This window comes from Lycium ferocissimum, chromosome 7, assembly GCF_029784015.1.
Source record: "Lycium ferocissimum isolate CSIRO_LF1 chromosome 7, AGI_CSIRO_Lferr_CH_V1, whole genome shotgun sequence".
Lineage (NCBI taxonomy): Eukaryota > Viridiplantae > Streptophyta > Magnoliopsida > Solanales > Solanaceae > Lycium > Lycium ferocissimum.
In genome coordinates, this window is record NC_081348.1 from 16,871,952 (window position 1) to 16,897,293 (window position 25,342).

Here is a 25,342-nt window from a genome sequence, read left to right on the forward strand (position 1 = left end):
GGTGGTTGCCCTTAAACTTCGCGGTCGTACGGGGTTGTTTTCCAAATTCGATATTTTCGTCGGAGTACATGTATACACAACGTTTGCATGGTATTGCATTGCATTCATACATTATTGCATTGCATTGCATCGCTGAAACGATTGGAGATGATTTGATGTTGTACTTGACGATCTTTTGGATTCGGACTACGATATTTTAAGACTTGGCACACTTGGGATTAGATGCTCGGCAAGTCTTGTCGCATGTTGACTTATTATGTTTGACTTATACTTGTAGGTTTATACGCACTTTTCTTGCTTTATTATACGAATTATGTTAGCTACGGCAGGTCGGCGATGATGCCTACCGATGCAGATTGTTTTTGTTGACCTCAGACTTGCTAGCATTTTTTGGAATGCGAGTATCGGTGGTCTATTTCCGTCTCAAGTAGGCCGATTGTAAGTCTTCGGCATTAGCGCCTAGTATTTTTGAGTGAGCTATGGCGTTCCGGCTGCCTTGAAGACTTCTCATTATTTAATGTCCCTATTCTGTTCGAGAGACATAGATTTTTTTATGTATTATTATTCAGACTTGTATTATTTCTTTTAGATGCTCTTGTATGCCTTAGACTAGAAAGCGGGGGCATTATTATTATTAGATACTATTCTATATATATACCGTGAGACTTATGTATTTATTCTTTCCGTTGCTTGATTTAATTATTTATGTCTTTATTTATAGTATGGTTGAGGGTTCGATTTACGGAGGTGGAAAAGTTAGTGCCGCCAGCGACTCGAGGCAAATAGGTCATGACAAGTTTGTACCGAACCTGGGATTACGTGCATAATACGAGCGTGTAGTAGAGTCTCGTGGATCGGTACGATAGACTCACCGTGCTTATGCGAGAGGCTATAGGACGTTGAAAATCTCGCCTTCTTTTTTCGTGCTACTTTATATTCTAATTGAGTATACGGAAAGATCAAATTGGTATACGACTCTTATCTGCTTCTCATCGGGAGATGGTCGGGACTCGAGCTACTATAACCTCCGGAGGTTAGGTGCAGGCGCGAGCCGCATAGCTGTAGGCCCCTTCGAGGGGCGAGCGACGACCGAGAAGCACGGCGAACGAGGGGCCCCGGCCCCGGGGGGCGGGGGCTCACTTATGTGGGGGGACGATGGCAGGAGAGGTCTCTGTCTCCCCAGCCTGAGTATCAACCAGATCGAGGCCAGGCCACAGACGAGAGAGTGGCCCCAGTACAGACATAGCCTGAGGTTACTTCGGATCGGGCGTCGTGACGTCTTATAGCGAGGATTACTTCGTAACCGATGCTCGGCGGGCGGCGGTGGTATTCTTACTCCCGGCGGGGGATTCGCGGACGAGTTAGGGGCGCGGCCACGGCGGGGACTGCGCGGGTGGCGCGTCCGATTTGCGGCTTATAGCTCTGCGTTGATGCGATGCCGTGCGAGTTCGTTCTCCCGGACCGGTGGACGAGTTGTAAATGCTACGGGTCTTCGACACGGCTTGTTAACATTCGCTCTGACCCTGTTTTTCTAGTGGAGAAGTCGGGCATGTTGCTAGGAGATGTCCCCAACCTAGGCGGGATTATCAGCCGTCGAGGACTCTGACATCATCTAGTGATCGAAGTGGGGCTTCTTAGAGGGGCGGCGCTCAGTCAGGTCGCGGTGTTTCTCATGGTTCTAGAGGTGGTTCCCAGCCAGCTAGAGGTGGTTCTCAGAGTACGAGAGGGGAATCTCAAGGCGGGGGTGGTGGATCACGTTGTTGTTCGTTTCTGGTAGGACGGGCGGAGAACCGGATACTTTGATTTCGGGTACCGTTTTGTCATCTAGAGCGACGTACGTTATTTGATCTGGATCCACATTGTTGTCTGTATACGCATTTCATGTCGTTAGTTGGGATTTGCCTTGTGATAGCATAGATATACTGTTCGTAGTACACTCCCGATCGGGGTCTGTGATTGTTGATCGAATACCCGGTCTTGTTTGATTACTTTTATGAGGTATGACACTTGGGTAGATTTGATGATTCTCGATATGGTGGACTTTGATATTATATTACAGAGATATCACTGACTTTCTTCTTATCGCGCCGGTCTTGGTACCCACGCCAAGACGATCGGCTTAGCCATGCGGGCATTCTGAGCTTGAGTGGAGAGATGCTCACTGGTCCGGCCGAAGAGATCGTTTCCTTCCCGGCGAAGAAGTTAATAAGTAAGGGTGTTTAGCCTATTTAGCTCGTATTCTTGATACGGCTGCGTGCATCCTATTACTTGAGTCTATTCTATTGTGAACGAGTTCGCGAGAGGCGTTTACGTCGGATTCTTAGGGTATGCCGCACCGTTCGCGACAGTGATTTCTATGTTGACTTGGATGCGGGAACTCGTCACCATTCTATTTAGCCATATCGGATGGCACTTCTTGGCTGAGAGAAACTTAAGGTGCGGTTATAGAATTTGTTAGCAAGGGGTTCATTAAGGCCAGAGTGTCTCCCATGAGGTCTTTCTGTGTTATTTGTGAAAAGAAGAAAGATGAGACAATGAGGATGTGCGTTGATTATCGCCGAATTTGAACAAGGTTACTATTGAACAAGTTCCCCATGCCTCGTATTGATGATACGTTTGACGGTTTCGGGGAGCTTCGGTGTTTTCGAAGTTTGATTTGCGTTCGGCTATCTGCGAGGTTGAAGATTAAGGTAGAGGATATATCGAAGACGGCATTTCGGACGAGATATGGCCTTATGAGTTTAGTGATGTCTTTTGGAGCTTACGATACCCGATTGCGTTTATGACTTTGATGAATGGCATCTTTAGGACATTCGCCAGTTCACTTTCGTGATTGTGTTTATTGATAATATCTTGAGTGTATTCGAGAGTAGAGAGGAGCATAAGAGCCATCTTAGTTACGTTAACTTGGGTTGTTGAAGAAGCATAGCACATTTGCTAAGTTTCTAAATGTGAGTTCGAGTAAGAGTACGCCAGCTGCGGGCATCACAGGTAATACAAGGATGGGATTACGGTTGATCCCGAGAAGATTAAGGGTGTGAGGGGGGTGAGCGAGGCCAGCCTACGTACAGCAAGATTTATAGTTTTATGGGTTTGGCTTGACTATTGTCTGTCACTTTATAAAGAGTTTTTTAACTGCTTATTGCTTTGTCTTTGACAAATTGACTCGGAAGGATGTTCCCTTAAGTGGACGGATGATTGTGAGGAGAGAGCTTTAGCTGGCTTTTTTGACTACGACCCCCGTCTTAGCATTACTCGTGGGGGTAAGGATTTTGTCTATTGTGATGCCTCACTTATAGGCTTGGGTGTTGTGTTGATGCGGGGAAGGTAAAGTGATAGCTTATTAACTAAATGATTGAAGATTAAATGAGAAGAATTACCCTGCAATGATTTGGAGTTTTTGGTGGTAATTATTTGACTTTGAAGATTTGGGAGGCGGCTTATTTGTACGGTGTTCATTGTGATGTTTTACCCGATCATCAGTCTTCGACGTATGTTTACCCGGAGAGATCTTAATTCCGGGCGGCGTCGATGGATGGAGCTGCGAAGGACTATGACGTCTCTTATTCTTTATCGTCCGGGAAAGCCAATGTGGTGGGCGATGCCTTAAGTCGCGGAAGTGAGTATGGGGAGTTTAGCTTGATTGATTGTTTCGACGTCGGGTGTATGAGGTTTAGACTTTGGCCAACGGTTTAGATCACGCTTGATATTTCGGCTCCGAGGGCGAGGATTTTAGCTTGTAGAGAGAGGTCGTCATTGATGGACGAATCGGGACTCGTCGATTTGAGGATACTCAGTTGAACAAGATTCGAGATAGAGTTTTGAGGGGTGAGGCCAAGGAGGTCGTAATTGATTCTGAGGGCATTTTGAGGATTATAGGACGCGTGTGCGTTCCTCGTGTTGGTGATTTGATTCAGTTGATCTTGTCTGAGGCTTGTAGCTCTTGCTATTCTATTCATCCGAGGGCGACTAAGATGTAAAGTGATTTGAGACAGCACTATTGATGGCGTCAGATGAAGAGAGATATAGTTGATTTTATGGCTAATTGTGGGAATTGTCAACAGGTAAAGTATGAGCACCAGCGACCGGTGGGGGCGAAGAATGCCCGTTCCACTGGTGGAAGTGGGAGAGGATTACCATAGATTTTTTGTTACGGGTCTTCGAAGAACACAGGCGAGTTTGACTCCGTTTGGTGATGGGCGATCGGTTGACGAAGTCGCTCGCTGTTCCCGGTTCGGGTTTCCCGATACCACGGAGAAGTTAGCCAAGTTGTACATTCGGGATATTATGAGATTGCATGGGATTCCTATTTCTGTTGTATCTGATCGGGTACTATTTTCACTTCGGGTTTTTGGAGGGAGTTTCATGAGGAGTTGGGTACTCGATTGGATCTTAGTGGGCACTCGATTGGATCTTAGTACAACTTTTCATCCCCAGACCGATGGTCGATCAGGGGTTTATTCGGGTGTTTCGGGGACGTACGCGTGTGTTATTGATTTTGGTGATCGTTGGGATGGGCACTTACCATAGGTAGAGTTTGCGTCTGGCGCCGGTTATCGTTTGAGTATTGGTATAGACCTTTTGAGGCTTTATATGGTAGGAGATGTAGATCTCGGTTGGTTGGTTTTTGATGGATTCAAGGCTCCGACCTTAGGAAACACGAGCCCAAGAGAGTCTCTTTAGAGTGAGAGTTATTCAGGCCAAGCTTTTGGCAGCTTAAAGTCTGCAAAAGATGTATGCGGACAGAAGGGTCCGGGATTTGGAGTTTTCTATTGGTGACCAAATTCTATTGATGGTTTCACCCATGAAGAGTGTTATGAGGGTTCGGTAAGAGGAAGGCGGAAGTTAAGCCCCCCGGGTATATTAGCCGTTTGAGATTGTTGACGAAGTATAGGTGATGTAGCTTATGAGTTGGCGTTGCGCGGGGCTTGGCGGAGTTCATCGATTTTTCATGTTTCGATGCTTGAAGAAGTACCATGCGAAACCTACGTTGTTCGTTGGGATTCTATATTGCTTGATGAGAATTTGATTTATGAGGAGGAGGAACTGTCGCGATCTTGTATAGCGACTTCGAAAGTTGAGGTCGAAAGATAGCTTGTGAAGGCGCATGGAAGCACCATACTGTTGAGAGGTTACTTGAGAGATCGAGTCCGACATGCGTACCTGATATCCCCAGTTTTTTATTGATTCAGGTATTTTCTGCTTCTATTCTCTTCTTCGCTCGAGGACAAGCGACAGTTCAATTGGTATCTGATGTATCGACCCGTTTAGTCGTTATAGTCATTATAGTCTTTTCGGTATTTTTGCCCTTTCTCGAGCATTGATTAGCTCACTTTTGACCTGAGGGGACTGTTGACACGCTTCTTGAGGCATCTAGATCGGATTCGGGAAACTTTTTGGTGAAATTGGGCTTAAAATGAAAAATAGTTGACCCAAAGTTGACTTTTGGGTAAACGGACCTTTTTCAGAAATCCGTTGATTCCGAGAGGTCTGGAGCGTCGTTTAGAACTGGTGTGTATATCTGGTTTGATTCTTAATGCACTCGGATGCATTTTTGGACTTGGGTTGGAAACTTGAAATTAAGGTACCGGGGGTTGACTCGGTCAATGAGACCTCCGTTGGGAATTCCGAGGCCACAAGCACGTTCGTAGCATATTTTTATATGTGTCTATGTGTATGGTATGTGAGCAGATAGCATCGGGAATTAGTCAACAAATCGAATTGAATTTTGAAACTTGGGTGAATTTTCTGGTGTCTGGTGCCCGCCAAAGCGGGCACGACCACAGCGGCAGCGGTATCGCTAGAGCAGTTACCCTGCCGCTGGAGACCGCTGGAGCGGCTCTGTTGGGGTGGTCCCAGCGTCGCCAAAGCGGGTTACGGGCAGTGGGTATACTTAATGAAGTGTTAAAAGCCTTTAGTCCCTCATTCTATACCATTACGAAAATAGACTCTTGGGATCTGTTCTTGGAGACTTTTAGTGGAGATTCTTGTTGGTAAGTTCCCTTAATCCTTTTACTATTCCATTAATCCTAATCATCATAGATTCCCCCTTCTCTTAATAATCCCTTAGTAATGGAAGATGAAAGTGGGTTTTGATGAACATTCGATCTAGGGTTATTAATGATGAAATTGATGGGGTTTATGCTAGATTTTGATGAATCTAAGGTTAAATCATTTATTTTTTCATTATTAGTATTGAATTCTTAAATCAAAGAGTTAGAGTTTATATCGAAATTTGGGGGTTTTGCTTCAATTTTGAAATTAGGGGATTTCATGAGTTAAATCAGCAATTATGGTTAGGTTATGATCATCTAGTGCTTAATTTGATATTTTTCTTCCGAATTTTCCGTTTGCCCTTGTGGGCTCTGTTTCCCTTATTCTAGGTTTGGATTTGACCTAAATTGAATGGTAGCAATATTAGTATCATTCTTCATGATTTCTAATCTAGATTTCGATTATGCTTAGACTACTTTGGTTCTGAGGCTCAGCAGAAAGGCAAAGCAAGTTGTTGGTGTTGCAGTTCGGCCATCCAAGTAGGTTATGGCTTACCCTTGGTGAGACTTCTGGTAGTGAAACATATATTTAGATGGTATTATCGGAGACATCATGTGAACCTTCGGGTATGAAGTTGGGTTGGATATTGCCTTAGGTTGGGCCCTGTTGTGTGTTTGGGGATAGCCAGCCCATGTGTTGTGATTTGATTGTTCTATTATGTTGGCTTGATGCCACGTGTTGTTAATAGATATTGGAATCTATTGTTCCATCTTGATTATGATATTGTTGGCGTACCCACTGTTGGTACTTGTGACTCTGATATATTGTTGGCGTACCCACTGTTGGTACTTGTGATTCAAATATATTGTTGGCGTACCCATTGTTGGTACTTGTGATATTAAGCATGATTATTGATGATGATACATGCATTGTACTCACTCTCATTCTTCATGATATACTGTTGAGATATTGATGATACTTGATGAAACACTGTGATGAGCTGGGCTCGATTTTTACTTGAGTGACGTGAGAATCCGATATTCGATATTCGTTGAGTGCATGGACTCCGCGAGTCCCCCAGGGTGGTGCCGATGAGAACCCCCCGTGGGCAAAGATCCGGGGTCTCGTCTGTCTGTTGGGCAAAGATCTGGGATGGGTGGCACTTAGACTTCGCGAGTCACCTTGGATTGTGCTACCGAGATGTCGATATTTCCGTCCGGAGTACATGTGTACACAGCATTTGCATGGCATTCATACATTATTGCATTGCATTGCATCACGGCTTGATTGGCGATGATTTGATGTTGTACTTGTGATGTTGGATTCGGACTCAATATATTGAGACTTTGCACACTTGGGATTAGATGCTCCACTTAGGTGCTGACGCATATTTGGCTTCTATTATGTTTGACTCGTATTTGTTGGTTTACCTGCTTTTCTTGCTTTATTATATGATTTTACACCTCAAAAATTTTCGCGTTGTTTGCATCGTGAGTAAACTAACGTAAGCTCGGAGAGGTCATGGAACCCTTATAAGGTTAAGGAATACTCTTAAGAAGTGCTAAGCAAGTGTTTAAAGGTTTTGGGATCAAGCAAATCAAAGAAAATAAGTTTGTCGAAAATTTAAAAAAAATTTGGCAAAATTTTGGGTCAACTTTAGAGAAGTATATCTTTTAGCATATGAAGATTTTTGAAGTAAAGTAACAGCGTAAAATGAAGTTCATGAAGTCTAGTTTCCAACGGAACAAACCGCTCATCAATATGACATCGGAGTAGAGAGTTATGAACGTTACAAGTTAGGCCGGCGGAGCAGAGACGTGCAACTTGTTATACCCCGTACTTTGTACGTTGGAATATTCTAAGTTGGTTGCGACAAGTTATGGACAAGACTTTTAAATTTTCGGTTTTGTTGATTTTTGTTTTAATGCACAAGTTGCATATTCATCTTTTCATTGGTATGGAGTGTTAAGGGTAAATTTGGAATAAGGAAAATTTGGGGTTAAAATTGAATTATGAAAAGTTAAGCATTTCATGAGAATTTGGGGCTAGAAGTGAAATTTTGAAAACTTGATATTTCATTAAAATGGCCATATGTGGCCATGTGTGGGATGTGGGCCATAGCCCACATGTGTGGGATGTGGGCCATAGCCCACATGTGTTAATTATATAAGTGGCAAAAGATGACTAATTAAGTCATCTTCATCATTTAGCACCCTAGAAAATTCAAGAAGCATGGAGAAAGAACAAGAGGCCATTCGGCCATGACCAAGAAAAATTGGAGTCCAAAAATTGACAATTATGTTGTTGCTTCATAATTTAAACTCACGTTGACGACATTATATTTCGCATTTTTATACGTCGGATTATTCGCAAGCCGAGGTGGGGTCCACACACGAGATTTTTTGGGACATGCGACAATTTATATGAATCACATATGTGAAGTTAAACATAACTCAAGAAGGACTCTTGAGCCAAATCAAAGTGGAAGTCCTCCAAACAAATATTTTTAAGTAATGTTTTCGGTGATCGACTTCGAGGGCGAGAAACGGTATTATAAGTTTGGAATTTGGAAAAACACCAAAGATAGAAGTTGTATATAATTGAATTATCTTTCCAACCATAGGTCGTGGGCCCACGGTGACATCGGGATAAGGAGATATGGACGTTTTAAGGCGGAAAGGTCGGTGGGCTAAACCGGGCCCAATCGGGTTAGGCCCATGACCCATGCCTATTTAAGTCTAATTTCAACTCTTTCCTCTCATTTTTCAGACCAAGAATACCCAGAAAATTCTGGAAAGAGAGAGAGAAGAACCTTGGAGAGAAGAAAAACCAATTTTGACTAAAATCGAGCCCCGAATTCGAAGCCCATGAAGAGAAAAGTGTTGTACACCGCGTTGTCTTCAATTTGAGCTAAAAATCAACCAAGGAGAAGAGTGATAACGTGGGGGCTGCATGCTTAAGGTATGAATATGGTTCCTTTTCATTGTTAACGAGTGTATTTAGAATTTTAACGGATTAAAACGGAGGGGATAGTGTGTAGAAATGGATGAAATTCATGAAATTTTGTATGTTGATGTTGAGCCGTGAGTATGTAATGCTTTTGTGACAAGGAATGAACTAAATTTATTTAGTATGTTTGGATTATTGTGTTGTGGATTCTATGGTGCTAATGAAAGTTTAATGGTTCAAAGTGAAGTTATAGTTGTTTGCGGCTTGTTATGGAATTTTATATAGTTTATTGAATTTATGGAAGTAATGGATTATTAATGTAGTTCATGAATTCGGAAGGAAGAAAATGTGTTGTGTTGTTTCCTTGAACTTGGAGGTTTCGGGTTTCATTATGTAGTGGATGGAATGTTGTTGAATTGTGTCGAAAGGGTCATTAATGATAGAATGCGTTTGGAATTGCTTATTGATATTGTTGATGTGGTTGTTGGTATTGTTGTTGGATATTTGGCCGAGTTGAATTCTCGGGGTCGTTGGATTTATAGGGGAAATCTTTGCCAAATTTTACGTAATTGAGTGCTAGTTGGAATTGAATTCCTAAATGCCTTGACTAATATTCGATATCTATTGACGTTGTGTGACCTTGGAGAGTCGAGACTTGAATTGGATTAGCTTAGGAAGCGATCGAGGTATGTAAAGCTTACCTTTCCTTCTTTTGGCATGTCTTAGAGATGGCTAAGCTATGATACGTTATGAGCCTTGGGGGTAATTCTATTCGTAAAATCCGAACATGTTTATGATTCATATTTGCTTTGTGATGGTGGCATCCTTAATATGGTCAAGCTATGATCCGTATGTCTTTGATATGATTGGATTTGAAATTGGTTGTGTCCGAAAAGATCTTATGTCTTTTGTATGACTAAATTTCAAAAGTTAAAAGTTTTGTTTTCAAAAGAGTTTTGTAACTACGAACGTCCGTAACTTTCACGAGACGAACCGGATGGCTTTGATATGCTCGTAAATGATTCTATGACGTATAACTATGACATATTATTCCGATTTCCTTATGTACTTCTCGCGATTTTTGAAAGGATATGATATGACTATTATTCGATCGTACGATCGTTTACTTATCTTTTGAGTTTGTAATAATGATTCGATAACATATGATGACTATGATTTTCGTAGGCGGCCCGGATTGGGTTGACGCTCGTCCGTGGGTCCCGCGATCTTCTTAAATAATTCGATGGCTTTTGAAAGAATTCAATATGACTACCTTTCCGACCCCTGAGTATGATTATATATTTGTCTGTTGAGTCTGAAATAATGATTCGTATACTTATGATTCCGATACGTAACTATGGTTTCTGAAGTTCGGTTTGATATGTTCCCGAGTGATATTCGGAAGAAAATCTGATTTGACTACTATTTTGGCTTATAAATAACAGTCCGTTTTGATTACTCTATTGAGTCTTTGTGAATGTTTGGCATCGCATATGATTTCCTACGATTCTGCTCGTGCATTCTGTTATTACCTCTTTCGCCGAGTCCCGGGCCGGTATGTTATCGTGCGTACTATGTTATATTCCGAAGTATGATGTGATTAGAAGTATGATGTGTTTTCCGAAGTATGATGTGATATGATATATGATGTGATACGTATGATGTTCGAGGTATACAATATTCGAAGTATGATGTGTTGTGGCGCCCGGACGGAGTGGCGACCACGTTCTGTCCGCCGCCGGTCCCATTACGGACCGTACGTGATATGATATGATATGTGATGATCCGATGATACGATACGATATGTGATATGATATGTGATAATGTGACGATATGATTTGATTTACCGAGTCCCTACTGTAGTGGCCGGGTACGTATATATATGATTATTATATTATATATGGATCGGGCCGTATGTTCCTAAACATTATTATATTATATATATAGATCGGGGCGTATTCCTTCGGCATTATTATATTATATATGGATCGGGCCGTACGTTCCTCGCATTATTATATTATATATGGATCGGGCCGTACGTTCCCGCGCATTATTATATTATATGTGGATCGGGCCGTACGTTCCTCGACATTATTATATTATATATGGATCGGGCCGTACGTTCCTCGGTATTCGGTTAATTGTCGGTTATGATATGTTTGATTTTCCGTGTATATAGAGCGAAATGTTTTTCAAAAGAAAGCGAAGCATTTGGCATTCGATTATCATATTTGTCTTACCGTACCTCTTATGTATGATTTGTATGTCGGATGCGAGCGCTTTGGTATTCGCTATTATGCTCATTTTCTCGTACTCTACTTTGGTTATGATTTCGTTTTCCGTACTTCCCGCTTTGCATACTCGGTACATATTCCATCGACCCCGCTTTCTTCGGGGGCTGCGTTTCATGCCGCGCGGTACCCGCGGATGAGTAAGTGATGTTAGCTAAAGATATTCCGGGATTGGCGAGCTCCATTCTCTCCCTAGGTCTTTGCACCGAGTCGAGTGTTAAAGTTGTGATATCCGGGGTTATGTTAGAGATTTTGCGACGGGTCGAGAGTATGATATGTCGATTTGTTTTGCAAGCGGCTAATATAAGCCGATGTATTGTTGTGCATTATATTGCTTCGTATTTCATACGATTGCGTACTTTATTTGATTTGAAAAAAAAAAATGAAAGGCATGTTTGTTTTCGGAAAAAAAAATTTCATTACGTGCTTATGTTATGTTTTGCGGGGCCAGTATGAATATGAGTATTACGAAAGTCAGCGGGTTCGCTCGGCCCTAGGTAAGGGTCGGGTGCCCATCATGCCCTATCGGAAAGTAGGGTGTGACACAGCTACAGTGCGCGAAGTTTTTACACCGACCTTGGCAAGTATAAAAGGACCCCTTTGGTCATTTTTGGGTCATTTCCCAACTCAGACCCTTCCACAACATGCACATATATATTCCTACAAGTCTAAAAACCTCTCCAAACATATTCCAACATATTTCCAAGCCTAAACCAAGGATCAAAGTGAAGATTAAAGTGGTTAAGGGTTCCAGTGAGGTCTACACTTGTCTCCTCTTCTTGAAGATGTTTGGGTGAGTATTTTTAAGGTGGAGTAACCATGGAATTGAAGTGTTCTTGAATTTTGAGGTAAGATTTCATCTTAGTTTCATGTTTATGAGTTTGTCTTGTAATTATGTTAAGATTTGAGGAGAAGAAATTGGCGGAAAAGTTCAAATATGCATTTGATGATATTTTGAGTTGTGAATTAACTTGTGTTATAATTATTAGCATATTTTGAGCATAATCTTGTTATGAGGGATAATATTGATGTTAAGGAATTGTCGTATACAAGTGTATAAGGAGTTGTATAAAGTTGTTGTTATGGATTGATTACGGAAAGAAGTTTTGGGATTGAATTGAGTATAGTTTGAATGCAATCTTTTGATTATGGAATTGTTGATGTTTTATTGTGTTTTGGGAGTTGTTTTTAAGATTGGAAGAGGTAGAAGATATAAGAGAAATGTTCTCCGATTTTCTTTAGCTTACCAATTAATCTAATTTGACCTTGTAAGCGTTTCAATGACTTACCCTTAGTGCGAATCATCTTAACTATAGATTTACAAGCTCGGAAGGATAAGCATTGAGTAGTTAAGGAGGCCCAAAAGGTATGTTAAGGCTATTCCTTCTTTTCTTGGCATGATTCCATATATGGTAGGAGCGTAAAGAACCTTATGACTCGGGATTTGTCAAAGTAGAGCTTGTCATATTATTGCATAGTTTTCGAGTGTTATGTTATTCCTTCCGAGGGCCCATATCTCCTTCCTATGTCCTTGAGTTTATAGAGAGACAGAAAAGACATGTTACGGTATCGGTATTTTCGGATATACATGATATACATATATATATATATATATATATATATATATATATATATATATATATATATATATATATATATTTAGCACAGGCCACTGTCGGTGGGAGACGGATTGCCTGCCTACGGTCGGTGAGACAGATTGCCCTGCCGACGGTCGGTGAGATTTTTAGTTGCCTGGCCACTTGGTCGGGAGATATATAGTAGCATTATATTACATTTCATATGAGATGGCCAGGTGAGACATTCATGGCATTCTTTGGCCTCCAGATTGTATTGTTTTCAGTTCAGTTTCAGTTATTACATACTCAGTACATTGTTTCGTACTGACGTCCCTTTCTTGGGGGCGCCATGCGTTCACGCCGAGTTCGGGTAGCCGGACGGGGCGATCCGGCCTCGGCAAGTCTTCCACTTAGCTACAGACAATGCGCTCCACTTGGCTCGGAGCTGCAGTCCCTTTTGATATGCTATTTTGACATGTATATATGGGTATGACGGGACTTTGTCCTGTCCTTTCTACGCCCTCATACTCCATAGAGGTTTGTAGATAGTTGTATGTAGCTGGGATGTTATGTAGCCTTGTCGGCTCTTATTCTTGTTATACAACATATGTAGCGGCCTAGTCGGCTATATATGTGTATATATATATATATGTGTGTGTGTGTGTGTGTTTGTTGTGAGTTCTTGATGCATGTGAGTTAGTATAGCTCGGTTATAAACTATATACGGGCCACCCGTTGCTCGGTAGAAGATCCGTACGCGAGGTTAGGGGTGCTTGGCCGCAGAGGTCGGCACTCGTCACGACTCATCGGCTTGGGTCGTGACATCCGACCATGTTAGCTATGCTTAGTCGGTAGTCGACGATGCCTACCGGTACTATTGTTTTGTACTAACCTACACTTCGTCGCATTCCTTGGCGTAACGCAGTATCGTGTGGTTCTCCGTCTCCATCTCCCGTGGCTAATTGTCGTCTTCAGCATTAGCACCGATTTTTCTAGGTGATCACGGCCGTTCATTCGCTTGAAGACTTCTCTATTATTTATGTCCTATTCCTATTTAGAGATATAGACATTTTTATGTATTATTATTCCAGACTTGTATTATTTCCTTTTAGATGCTCTTGTATGCCTTAGACTAGACCCTGGGGCATTATTATTATTCCACACTATTCTACTATATATATCATCGTGAGACTTACGTATTTATTCTTTCCCGTTGCTTGATTTAATTATTTATGTTTTTATTTATCATATGATTGAGGGTTTGCTTACCGAGGTGGGAAAGGTAAATGCCCGCACGACTTAGGCAAAATAGGTCATGACAAAAGGTCAAGGGACCAGGTTCCCATGACTCAGGTTAGTAGTCTATTCAAGCATTTACATACTTTTTAATTTTGCCTAAGTGTCATGTCATCATCATTTCCCCCTTACTTTTAAGCCCAAACGTCTCCTTTATCTTCTGAACCGACCCGGGTGTAAAAGTACTCTGTGTTTAAACCAATGGGAATCGGTTCCTTCTCCTTTTATCAGCAGATTTACAATCTTTCCTCTTCTCTCTCACATATATCACTCAACCCTTACACTCCATCAAATTCCACTCTCTTCTTCATCTTTCTGCTCAAAATAAACCATGTCGAATCTTGAGTCCTCATCTTCTATTCGAACAGAAACCAGCCCCACTTGCTTATCTTCCAAAGAACCCACGCCGACAGACCCACTATCATCCTCCCTTTCTCAAGAAGGTCACACTTCTACTATCCAAAAACCCAATGTGCTCTCATATAAACCAACCGTTCTTGGTCCTCTAGAACCGAGAAACAAAAATCAAAAGTTTTTTTTTCTTTGAATCCACAAAACCCTTTTGTCCGATAACCCCGACTCGACATCGTTGCCAAACCGTTACTACCTCCTAACTTTTTGGTCTTACGGAAGAAACAATTGATAGTGATGATGGGATAGAGGTGTCAAGTCAAAACAAAGGTGTCAAGTCTATAGGTTAGTAGAGTTGATGCGACGGACTAAGGAAAGGGTTTTAGAAGAACAACTAAAAATCGTGAATCTCCAACCTCTTAGCCATAAAAGAAGCAGAAAGTACCATAAATGTTGATACCGTGATTGGTAGTTGTGAAAAAGAGGGAGGTTGTTACTGCAAGGGCTATTATCCCGGATACCGAGGTTAAAATAGGAAGAAGGGTCGTGGTCGATGATGCAACAAATAAAAGTGAGTCAGTGGAAAATCTGGTAAAAATACAGAAGACATTATAGTCCATGTGTGTAGTTTAGGCACCAAGTCCCTTAGACTGTTTTGGTGAACTTTAAGGTGTGAACCGTAGCGGCGAATCCATAGGTTCTATCAATTGGTATCAGAGCAAGTTCTTTCTAAAAGGGTAATACCAAGAAAGGATCCTCGTCATGGCTAGTTCAATCTTCTTTTTCTTGTTGATGTTAACTTTACATTCACTAGATCTATGGCCCAAACATGAAGAAAGAAGAATCTTTCACAAGACCACCAAGGTTCAATGGAGAATTCTATGAATGGTGGAAGGCAAAAATGCGGGATTTTATTTTGACCAAGGACCCTGAGTTGTGGTACATTATTTGTGACGGCCCTCATGCTTCTGCCAAAGATTGTGAGTTTGAAGAAACATCAGATCCAAAAGAAAAGAAGGAACTCAGTGACACTAACAAAGAAGCAATACAAAAGGATCTCAAGGCCAAGAAAATTCTTATTCGCAGTCTTGGGTCAAAAGAGTATAATCTTATTGTTTCTTGCAAAACAGCAAAGGAAATCTAGGATGCTCGTAAGAAAGTCTATAAAGGATCTTGTAGAGCAAAGCAACTCAGAATTGAGACGCTTACCACAAAGTATGATTTCTTCAAAATGAAGGAAAGTGAGTTTGTTCGTGATATGTACACTAGATTCACTTCCATCATTGAAGAACTTCATCCCCTTGGTAAAATTATTGAGGAGCATCTCTTAGTTCCCAAGTCATTACAAAACCGCCAATTTCATGGGAAGAAAAAGCTAGTACTATCCTTGAATCCATGGATTTGGAAGAACTGACACTCGATGAACTAATCAATGACCTCAAGATTTATGAGCTAAAAAAGAAAAATGAAAAAAAACAAAAAGCAAAGAAGAAGAAGAAATGTGTCAGATTAGAAAAGAAAAGTGACTCAAGTGGAGAGAGTTTGAAATGATACACATCACTAAAGGCTTGTCAAAGTTAGAAGCAACCAGTAAATGTCGAAGAAGAAAAAGAGAAGTACTGTGCACAGAGGAGAAGTACTGTACCGAGGACATGTTTAGCTAAAAAACGAAAGCTGATACCTTGGTCCAAGAAGCTCTAGCTTCTTGGGAAGACTTCCCTAATGAATCTGAAGATGGCAGGGATGCAAGGGAGATACTTATGATGAATACTGATAACGAAGCTCCAGGATATAACTCTAACTTTGCCCTTATAGCAAGATCGGTACAGAGAGAAACGACAAGGAAGAAAAATGTATCTCTGGATCTAAAGACTGGCTTTGGACTCATTATGATTATTCTAGTCATTTTGAGGACTTAAGTAAAGAAAAATCTCTGTCGGCACGAAGAAATAGAGAGGATGTTGAAAGCAAACCAAGACGACCGGAACTTGGTCCTCGAACAAAGAAGAGCTTGTTACCTGCCTGTGCGAAGAGACATCAAGTTCATCCATTCTATCATTACTTGGGACCCAAGCTGGTTTGGGTTCCTAAGTTCTATAAGTAATTGGATGAGAGGAAGGAGGAGAAAGGAGTAGTCAACAAGGGGTTGGTAAAGGTGACTGCTCTGAGCGCAAAATTGAAGAAATAGTTAACCTTATCTCACTCAAGGCCTTGAAAGGTGGGAGTATGTCGAGTGATAACATGAAGAGATAATGCACTCTTTATGTGAGCAAAAGTCGGTAAGACACTCTCTCATGGATTTGAATGTGCACACCATGCTGAAGGGTCGAACTGCAAGTGTACTAAGCGGGGTTAGCTACGGGGATTTGTACTCGTGCAATACTTTTTGCTGAACTTTGGGCACATAGCGAATTCTTGTTCGTTTAGATTAAGTAATCTTGTTGCTTATCCGGAGTAATTTTTTTATGGATTAATAGGAACTTTTCAAAGTTCAAATATCTTCTTTGGTTCAATTGATTATGATCTTGATTCCTTCGGATTTGAATATCCTAGAGTCTGGCTTTTTGTATTTTATTGCTTTTATATTTGATTTACTCGAGTTTTATGTATCTTCGAGTTTGATTTTTGTGGGGTTAATTACCTCCATATTTGAGTTATTGGTCGGGAATGAATCATCCGGCTCAATTTTCTTTTTTATGAATAAGGCCTTATAATTATGTTGATGAATCAGACGTCTCCGATTCATTTGGGCATTATTTGCTCAATTGCAAACTCGTAGTTTTGTATATAACCTGGGTATGAATAATACTCAGTTAAAGTTTTGGTTGAAAAGCCTATTTGACCAATGTAATTCTCTTTCAGCTCTTAATAAAGCATTTGAGAAACAAATCTATTGCAATCGTACAAACTTTGGTTAACAAGCTTAGTATCTGGTCAACAGTCCCTAGTTCTTACAACACCTAACTTTAAGGTTTGTTGCTATGGCTCGTGAATTAATCAAGTTCTTGCTACCACTCTTCTTGAAAGCTTCTCTAGGATTATTCCCAATTTCCGACTTTTTATCTAGAGCAACACATTTATTGCTGCCTCATTAAAAACCTTGCCGGAAAAACCCTTTCTCTATTTTAAGGGTTCTTGCCTCCGGGCTCCATCCTTGCTAGGAAGCATTCCGGAATCAATCCTTTGTTTATGCAATAAATATTAAAACTTTCTTAGAGAAAGAACCATTCAAATAATTTAAGCTTACTTCAAATTGATCTTGGCCTGAAAATATTTCTCTTGTAAAGTGTAGATTTCCTCATAACTTAAAATTTTTGGTTTACGGGGAAGTTTTCTAATGATTTTTGATAAAATGCTCAACCTTAAAGATTGTCTACATAGTACATACTCAGCGGGACGAGCCCAGCTCTTTTGTATAGGTACAATCATTCTTGATGCTGAGGTTCTTATAAATAAAATTTACCAGCATAGGTAGGTTCCTGTGATATCTATTACACATTTCTTTAGTGGAGGGCAGAAGAGGGTGCGGAACGAGGTATAAAATACAAAAGCACCAAAATGATATCTATTGCATTCTTTGCTGGAGATTCCTTTGACATAGCCATTGTAATGTTCTTTGTTGCTACTATGAACCTGCAGATAATGCTGAATTATACAGCAAAGTGGGAGTGCCTTTTGTGATGGGAACAACTGGTGGAGATAGGGAAAAGCTGTACAAAACAGTGGCAGACTCAAAAGTTTATGCTGTGATCTCCCCACAAATGGGAAAGCAGGTTTAGACATTTTGCTTTTCTATTTCCTTTTAATAGTATGCCAGACTGTAGTTTAACACGAGGTATACCTGTACGATTGCCTCTGTTTTAGGTGGTAGCTTTTCTCGCAGCCATGGAAATCATGGCCGAACAATTCCCTGGAGCTTTCTCTGGGTACAGTTTACAGGTTTGTCTGACCATTGATTTCCAACCTCTTGCATATTCAGCCAATGTTTCTTATCGAGACCATAATAACTTAATTTCATAGTGATTTAAAATGCTGCTATATTTTGTCTATGCTTTCATTCTTTTGCCATAAAAGGTGCTTAGTTGCATTACTTGCATTGGTATGTCAGTTTCTCTTTTCCTTGACATGTATATGAGGTTAACATGAATTCTTTTCATCCGGAGATTTGCATATTGAGATCCAAATTGCTTTTGAATTTAATGTTGCTATAAAAAATGTTAAAGCTATTGGGAATTACTTTCTGAAGATCACTGCACCATTAAGAACTGGAACTCGTTGATTTGAAGTGCTCTACAAAATCAGTTTTACGGAAGACAGCAGAATTGGACTAGTGATTAAGCAGTAAATAACTGGTATCCAATTTTACATCTTCCACTATTATCCATCTTCATATTACATGTTCTATGGATGAATTTAGACTTAAGATATATATATATGAGAACAAGCAGCAGTAGTGTCGGGTATACATGAATTGCTGTATTTGGACTTTCGTGTCCACAGTGGCTGGATATCTAAAGGGACAAATGGAACCACCAGTTGTTGCTTTGTGTGTGATTGGGTCACTAGGCCGCTAGATGTTTTTTCATCTTGACTGCTGGGCGATTAAAATGCCTGTTCCTTTCACAACTGGAGTTTTGGTTTGCCATTTACAATTCATGAACGGAGAGAAATAGGCAGAGCATTAAGGGGTCTGAAATGATTTGTGTCTGAACATCAAAATAGTCTTTCTCAACTTCATCTTCAAATTTTTTTTTTCCTACTTCATCCAAGTATTGTCCAAACGCCTACTAGATCATTTAGTACCCACCAAGCATCATGCCTGTTTTCTAGGTTACTATTTGCATGTTCCTGGATTAGACAGAGCAATTTAAAGAATGTGACTTTCTTGGATTGGTTCTTTTATGTTTGACATACAGTGTACAAACCTCATGCTTATATTACTGAAATATGAAGGAACTGGCCTGCAATGAATTATTGGAGTTCTGACACTTTCTGATTGTTCTGTTTAACAATGATATTATATCTAATTGAGGCAAATCTGCATATCTAACCACATATGGAAAGTACATGCTTATTTCCATGTCTATTTATCTGTGCATTCATAGTGCATCTTGTTTTCTTCTTTGCTTACCCTTTATTATTTCCTTATTTACTGATCCTCTTGCAATCTTATTCATCTCAATGTGTTAACAGAACATTCAGTTTGATTTATAGTATCCTGTGATTGAAGTCTGCATTTTGACCCTCTTTATTAAAATTATAAGGTGATGGAGTCTCATCAAGCAAGTAAATTGGACACTTCTGGAACTGCGAAGGCTGTTATCTCTTGCTTTCAGAAACTAGGCGTTTCTTTTGATTTGGATGAGGTGCGTCTACTGCTTTATTTATTCAATAACGGCAAAACACTGACCTATCATGTTCTTCCATATCCTCCTGTCCCAAATTTCCATTTCCATTTTACTATTTTAGATCGTCCGGACTTTATCCTTTTCACTAAATAGTGAACTCTCTTATGAAATAATCCTACTCTACTTATTTGATCATGGTCTTCCATGCTTTTACAAACATGAGTTCATCTTTGCACAATTTGACTATTTTCTAATACCCCCAACTTCAGTGTCCTGCATAAATAAGTTGACCGGGAAAGAATCTGATAGCGTAGAGAAAAAGCTCGACTATATTGCTCTGTGTTAGTTCTTATGCCTCACAGCTCTAAAGTGAAGCATCTGAATTCATGGTCATTGATGGAGTTTCAGGTCTAGGCTGGAGCCAAGTTGAGTGGAAATAACTGCCACAAATTAATTATTTGTGTTTTAACTTTAACCATGTTTTAGATAGCTACAATGGGCTTCATGACAGGATTTGATGATAAAACCACCAGACTAGTACAATATGAATGTATCACCTCCCTCCACTTCTGTGTGTTGCTTCAAAATGGCGTTTTTCGCTTTAAAACTTTTCTGCATTCTGAATCAAATTTCTGAAATGGTGACGAGATCTGTCAGATATAGAATAGAGAGTACACCACTATTTTTTCTTCCAAAGCTATCATCGCCCCTGGCACTTTATTGTGATGTTACTTTCTCCTATATCATATCGTCTTCCATCTGGTTCCTATATCTTCCCATAGTGCAATTTTGCTTTGGGGTTTGCTGACCCCTGCTGCGACTCGTTTCTTGGGACACATTCCTCCGTAACTTGCAGATTTGTGTTTCTCTTCTTTCCTGGAAATTCATCTAGCAGAACTCACCACATTCTCTTAAATTCGTTGCACAATTTCAATACCAGTGAAAAGTCTAGAGTAAATTATATTTCATGTACGGCATAAATGTTCTATTAGCCTTGCCTGAGATGGTTTTTCCAGCTTTAAGTGGTGGTACAGACTGCCAAGTTATTGAATATTTTCAAACTATGTTTCACGTTTGAAAGGGAAAGAGAATGAAACTAAAGATAAAAGGTTTAATATATTTTCAACCTTCTTCGATTTTTTGGGAGGAAAAGAGAATGAATTGAATAATATAAAGATTAAAATTCAACTGTAGTTGGAGCATATAGAGAAATTCAATTTGCTCTCAAGCCTTGACATTGATTTCTTCTATATTACTTGTATCTTAAAAGGTAGAGTATATATTAACAGTTATCCTCATGAAATATTCTCTCAGGTACAACTAATACGAGATCCCGTACAACAAGTTGAGATGGTTGGTGTCCCCGAAGAACACTTGTTAGGCCATGCTTTCCACATGTACCATCTGACCTCACCAGACGGAACGTAATACCGCCTGTCCTTTGATTTTTCTCATTTTTGTTGCCAATGTCTATAAATTGAACAAACTTTAACTTGGTTTCTCTTTTTCAGGGTTTCTTTTGAATTTCAACACAATGTTTGTGGTAGATCTATCTATGCAGAGGGCACAGTTGATGCTATACTTTTCCTTGCTAAGAAGGTAATCCAAACTTAATATGTCTAAATTGTTATTAAAGCTTTTCTTTTCTGCGGTATCACCATTCCTTTCAAGGAACAAATTCAGTTAGAAATAGAAGTTTCATATATAATTCAAGTCTCTCCAATTATTACAATGCTTTCTAGCTTTTTATTCTGCATTCACCAAAGTATAACAGTGGGTGTTTCTGAGTATAGGTGAAGTTGAAAGAAGAGAAGCGGATATATGACATGATCGACGTGCTGCGAGAGGGGAACATGCGATAACAGCTGAGTTACATATGCTGGAGCAGGGTGTATAGCATTTAGACCTCGGAATGGAGAGAAACGAATGGTGGGTTCAATTTTGTTGGCTTTGGCCCTTCCAGTGGTTCTTGATGCTTTCGGATCTGTAGTTGAATGACTCTTAAGATGCAGAAATCAAAATAATATAAAGATTCTATTATGACTAGTAGGTTTAGCTCCAGCCTCCATGCAAGCATTATGTGTGCTTCTCTTGAAGAGCTTGTTGTATGCTTTTTCTTCATTTTTCATTTGTACTACCAGAAGAGAAAGAATGTTATATATAGGAGGTTCCCAATGTTTTTGAGAAGTACAATATTATGTATTGAGTTTCGGCTATTTTTCTGTTAAGATTATTAGTACATGATTTACATCCAATAGGTTTGATGACCTGGTTCAGTTATTGTAATTATGCCTGGATTAAATGTAATCTTGCGTAGAATAGTATACCAAAGTTATATATGTTGTAGAGTATTACAAATTTCCAACCAAGCTCGTGTGTGTAATAATCAAAGTTTTTCCTTTTATTTCTCACTCTATCTATACTAAAAAAAATTCTGAAAAAAAACTCATGCTTAGAAACTATGTAGGACACCCGCTGTGCCATGCCAGCGAAAAGTGTTTAATTAGTACAAATTTTTGGATGGCATAAGAGTTCAACTAGAAGTAGGCCTAATCCAAGTGTCAAAATGAAAGTACCCGATAAGTTTAGGGTGCCATTTATGAGTTTTGTCAATACCAAAGAATGTCACAAACATGAGTATCTAACAATTGAGAATTTTAATATGAAAAATAAAAGGGAAAAGGGTAAAAAAAAAAATCCTTTGTTACAAATTTGGATAAAAAATAACCCTCCCATGATTAAAGTTTTCAAATATACCCCTGTCTTGACGGAAATCGCCAAATCCCACAAAATGACCGGATTTTATTTTTTAAATCCGCTCCATCATTTAAACCCGATCCAACTTAATTAAACAACCTATGATCCCCGGCCATATTCCCCCAACTTAATTCCGCTCCATCTATTCACATTCGGTTATCAAGAAAAAGAATTGATGCGCTTAGATTTTTAATGATAGAAGTAATAAACAACCCTCTAGAAAGTTATCTGATTACGTATGGGATGTGGCTTTGGAGAATGATAAGCCCGAAACGGATTTGGGCAGGCTGGTTAGTAAGTAGTGAAAAGACAGGCAAACGCTTATTGAGCGAATTAACTGAAGACAAGTAGAATTACATTTGAGGGAATTGGGGGAAATAAGGGGATGTAGTTTTTAGCCCTTAAAACAAAGTAGAGGGGCATTTTTTACCCTTTTCCCTTATATTTTTCATAAAAATTCTCAATTGTTAGATACTCATGTTTGTGACATTCTTTTGATTATATAAACTCATAGTATTTACATCCCTAAACTTATCGGGTACTTTCATTTTGACACTTGGACTAAGCCTACTTTAAGTTGAGGGGCATTTTTGATCCTTTTCCCAAAATAAAATGTTCGGGGTTATGGATATGAAGTGTTGTGGACGTGACGTCCCCAAATGAATATATTTCTGACATACACCGTTAGTTCTTTTAGTCAAGTGTCAAACATACACGAGCATTGGCATGATACTCCTAGCACTAGTTCATACTGCTAAAAATTCAAATGTTTGAAACATTGTGGTTAGCGCACTTGCTAATGAACGTTGGAATATCCTAATTACAATAAATGAGGCTGTGATAAAAATATCTTAATTAATAAGTTTCAAATTTTATGTGATTAAATGTATCACCCTTGCTAAAAAGTAGTTTTTAATGATTAATAAATACTCCTTAGTGCATATTTTAATTGTCCACATTACTATAAATAATCATCTTGGATGATTAACAAATTATCAGTTCATTTACAAAATCAAGATAGAATTAATTAAATTTTTCCTACTTTGCCCTTAAAAATTAATTATTTTTAAAGTAACCAATATTGATAAGAGTGTAATTGGAGAGAGATAACCAATGTCAAAAAAATACACTTTTATTTATGAATTTTTCTTATATCGGTGCAAAAAAAATGGCAAGGCTATAAATGGAATGAGATGGCATGATTTCGAATGGAACTTTAAACAAGAGCTCTAATATAGGATGGCGATTGGCTACTACATTTGGCGGGTAAACAACAAAGTTTTTTGAGGATTTAATTAGTAAAATTTAAGAGAGCTAAACTCTCATTTTTATCTAGTTTACCTAAAGTGTTTGATTTCCTACTTTTCTGCAAAAATCAAAGACGTTCCTGGGGAAGAGCATAAAGTTCTCTAATTGCCAAAAAAAAAATTATGTGATTAAATGTCTTTTTAATGATTAATAAATACTCCTTAGTCCCATTTTATGAACACTATAAATTTTCAAATTACTTGTTCATTTAAAAATCAAGATAGAATAAATTTTTTTTCATTAAAATTAATTGTTATTAAAGTAATCAATATTGATAAAAGTATAATTTGAGAGAGATAAGGGTAATGCAGTAAAAATATACTTTTATTTATGAATTTTTAAAAAGCCTTCTTTAAAATTTTTTAAAAAAAAAAAATTTCATTACTTTTAGTATTTGGAGGATTTAATTAGTAAGGTTTAAGAGAGTAAAATTCTAGTACCTAAAGTCCTGCTTTTCTGCAAAAATCAAAGGCGTTCCTGGGGAAGAGCATTTCTCTAATTGCCATTGACTAGTCTTTTTCCCCTTCTTTATGAACACTTTTTTTAAAAAAATCTTATTCTTTTTTAACACTTACCGGACAAAATCAGAGACAAATCTAAAATATTCATAAGATGGTTACTATTATGAAATGGTGGATTCATTATATGACTTTGACGGTTCAACCTTTAAGTTTCTATCATTGAACCCATTATGCTTTTGAAATGATAAGTTCAAAATTCAAAAATATTTCTTAAAATACTACTCCCTCAGGATAAAAAAAAAGTGTTCACTTAGCCTTTTTTTCTTGATTCACAAAGAGTTTCCACTTATCAAATCAAAAAAGAATAAACTTTATCTTTCTAGATTTGCCCCTATTAAGTGCTATGTGATCAAATTCCAATACCTGTTTAATTTGGGACAGTTTAGTCAAATTACCTATTTTTGTCTAGGAATTAGTATTTTCTAAGAATTAATATTTTTTGATCCGGAGTGAGAGAGTAATTATATATATATATATATATATATATATATATAACTGATCCGGAGGCGGAGGGAGTAACTTCTTACATATATAGCTACTCCGCGTCGAAAATGTTGGAATCAGTTGAACTCATTGATTATATACTACGTCATCTACTACAACTAGTATTAATATACACATTTAATTTTATCATGACTTGAATATTTTGAAAGCTTAAACCATAAAAAGAAAGAAAATAAAAAAAAAGTACTTAATTAAAACACAAAGAATGACACCAATAATAACTTAAGGAGTTGCACCCAATTTTAGAAAAATACAAAAAATAAAATAGACATAAAATTGAACTCCTAACGTTACTCAGAGAAGTGCACCCAATCGTCACCACATTATATAATACTTTAAGCTTAGATACACACATCTATATTAAAGTACTGTTTCTAAAATATATTATTACTATGCATGATGATTTTAGGAAAAGAAGCACTGGTTGCATAGGTTCATGTGAAACC

General features: G+C 38.9%; 1 protein-coding gene across 1 annotated transcript in view; it reads left to right on the top strand.

Annotated features, from left to right (window-relative positions):
• LOC132061974 (4-hydroxy-tetrahydrodipicolinate reductase 1, chloroplastic-like) overlaps nt 1–21,852 on the top strand; it is a gene marked incomplete at its 5' end in the record, with an annotated part of 43,417 nt that extends 21,565 nt beyond the window's left edge. The window contains 6 exon segments of the mRNA XM_059454642.1: nt 18,098–18,231; nt 18,323–18,397; nt 19,723–19,824; nt 21,121–21,230; nt 21,318–21,405; nt 21,600–21,852. Coding sequence (XP_059310625.1) covers nt 18,098–18,231; nt 18,323–18,397; nt 19,723–19,824; nt 21,121–21,230; nt 21,318–21,405; nt 21,600–21,668 — 578 coding nt within the window.
• Between the last annotated feature and the right edge of the window lie 3,490 nt (nt 21,853–25,342).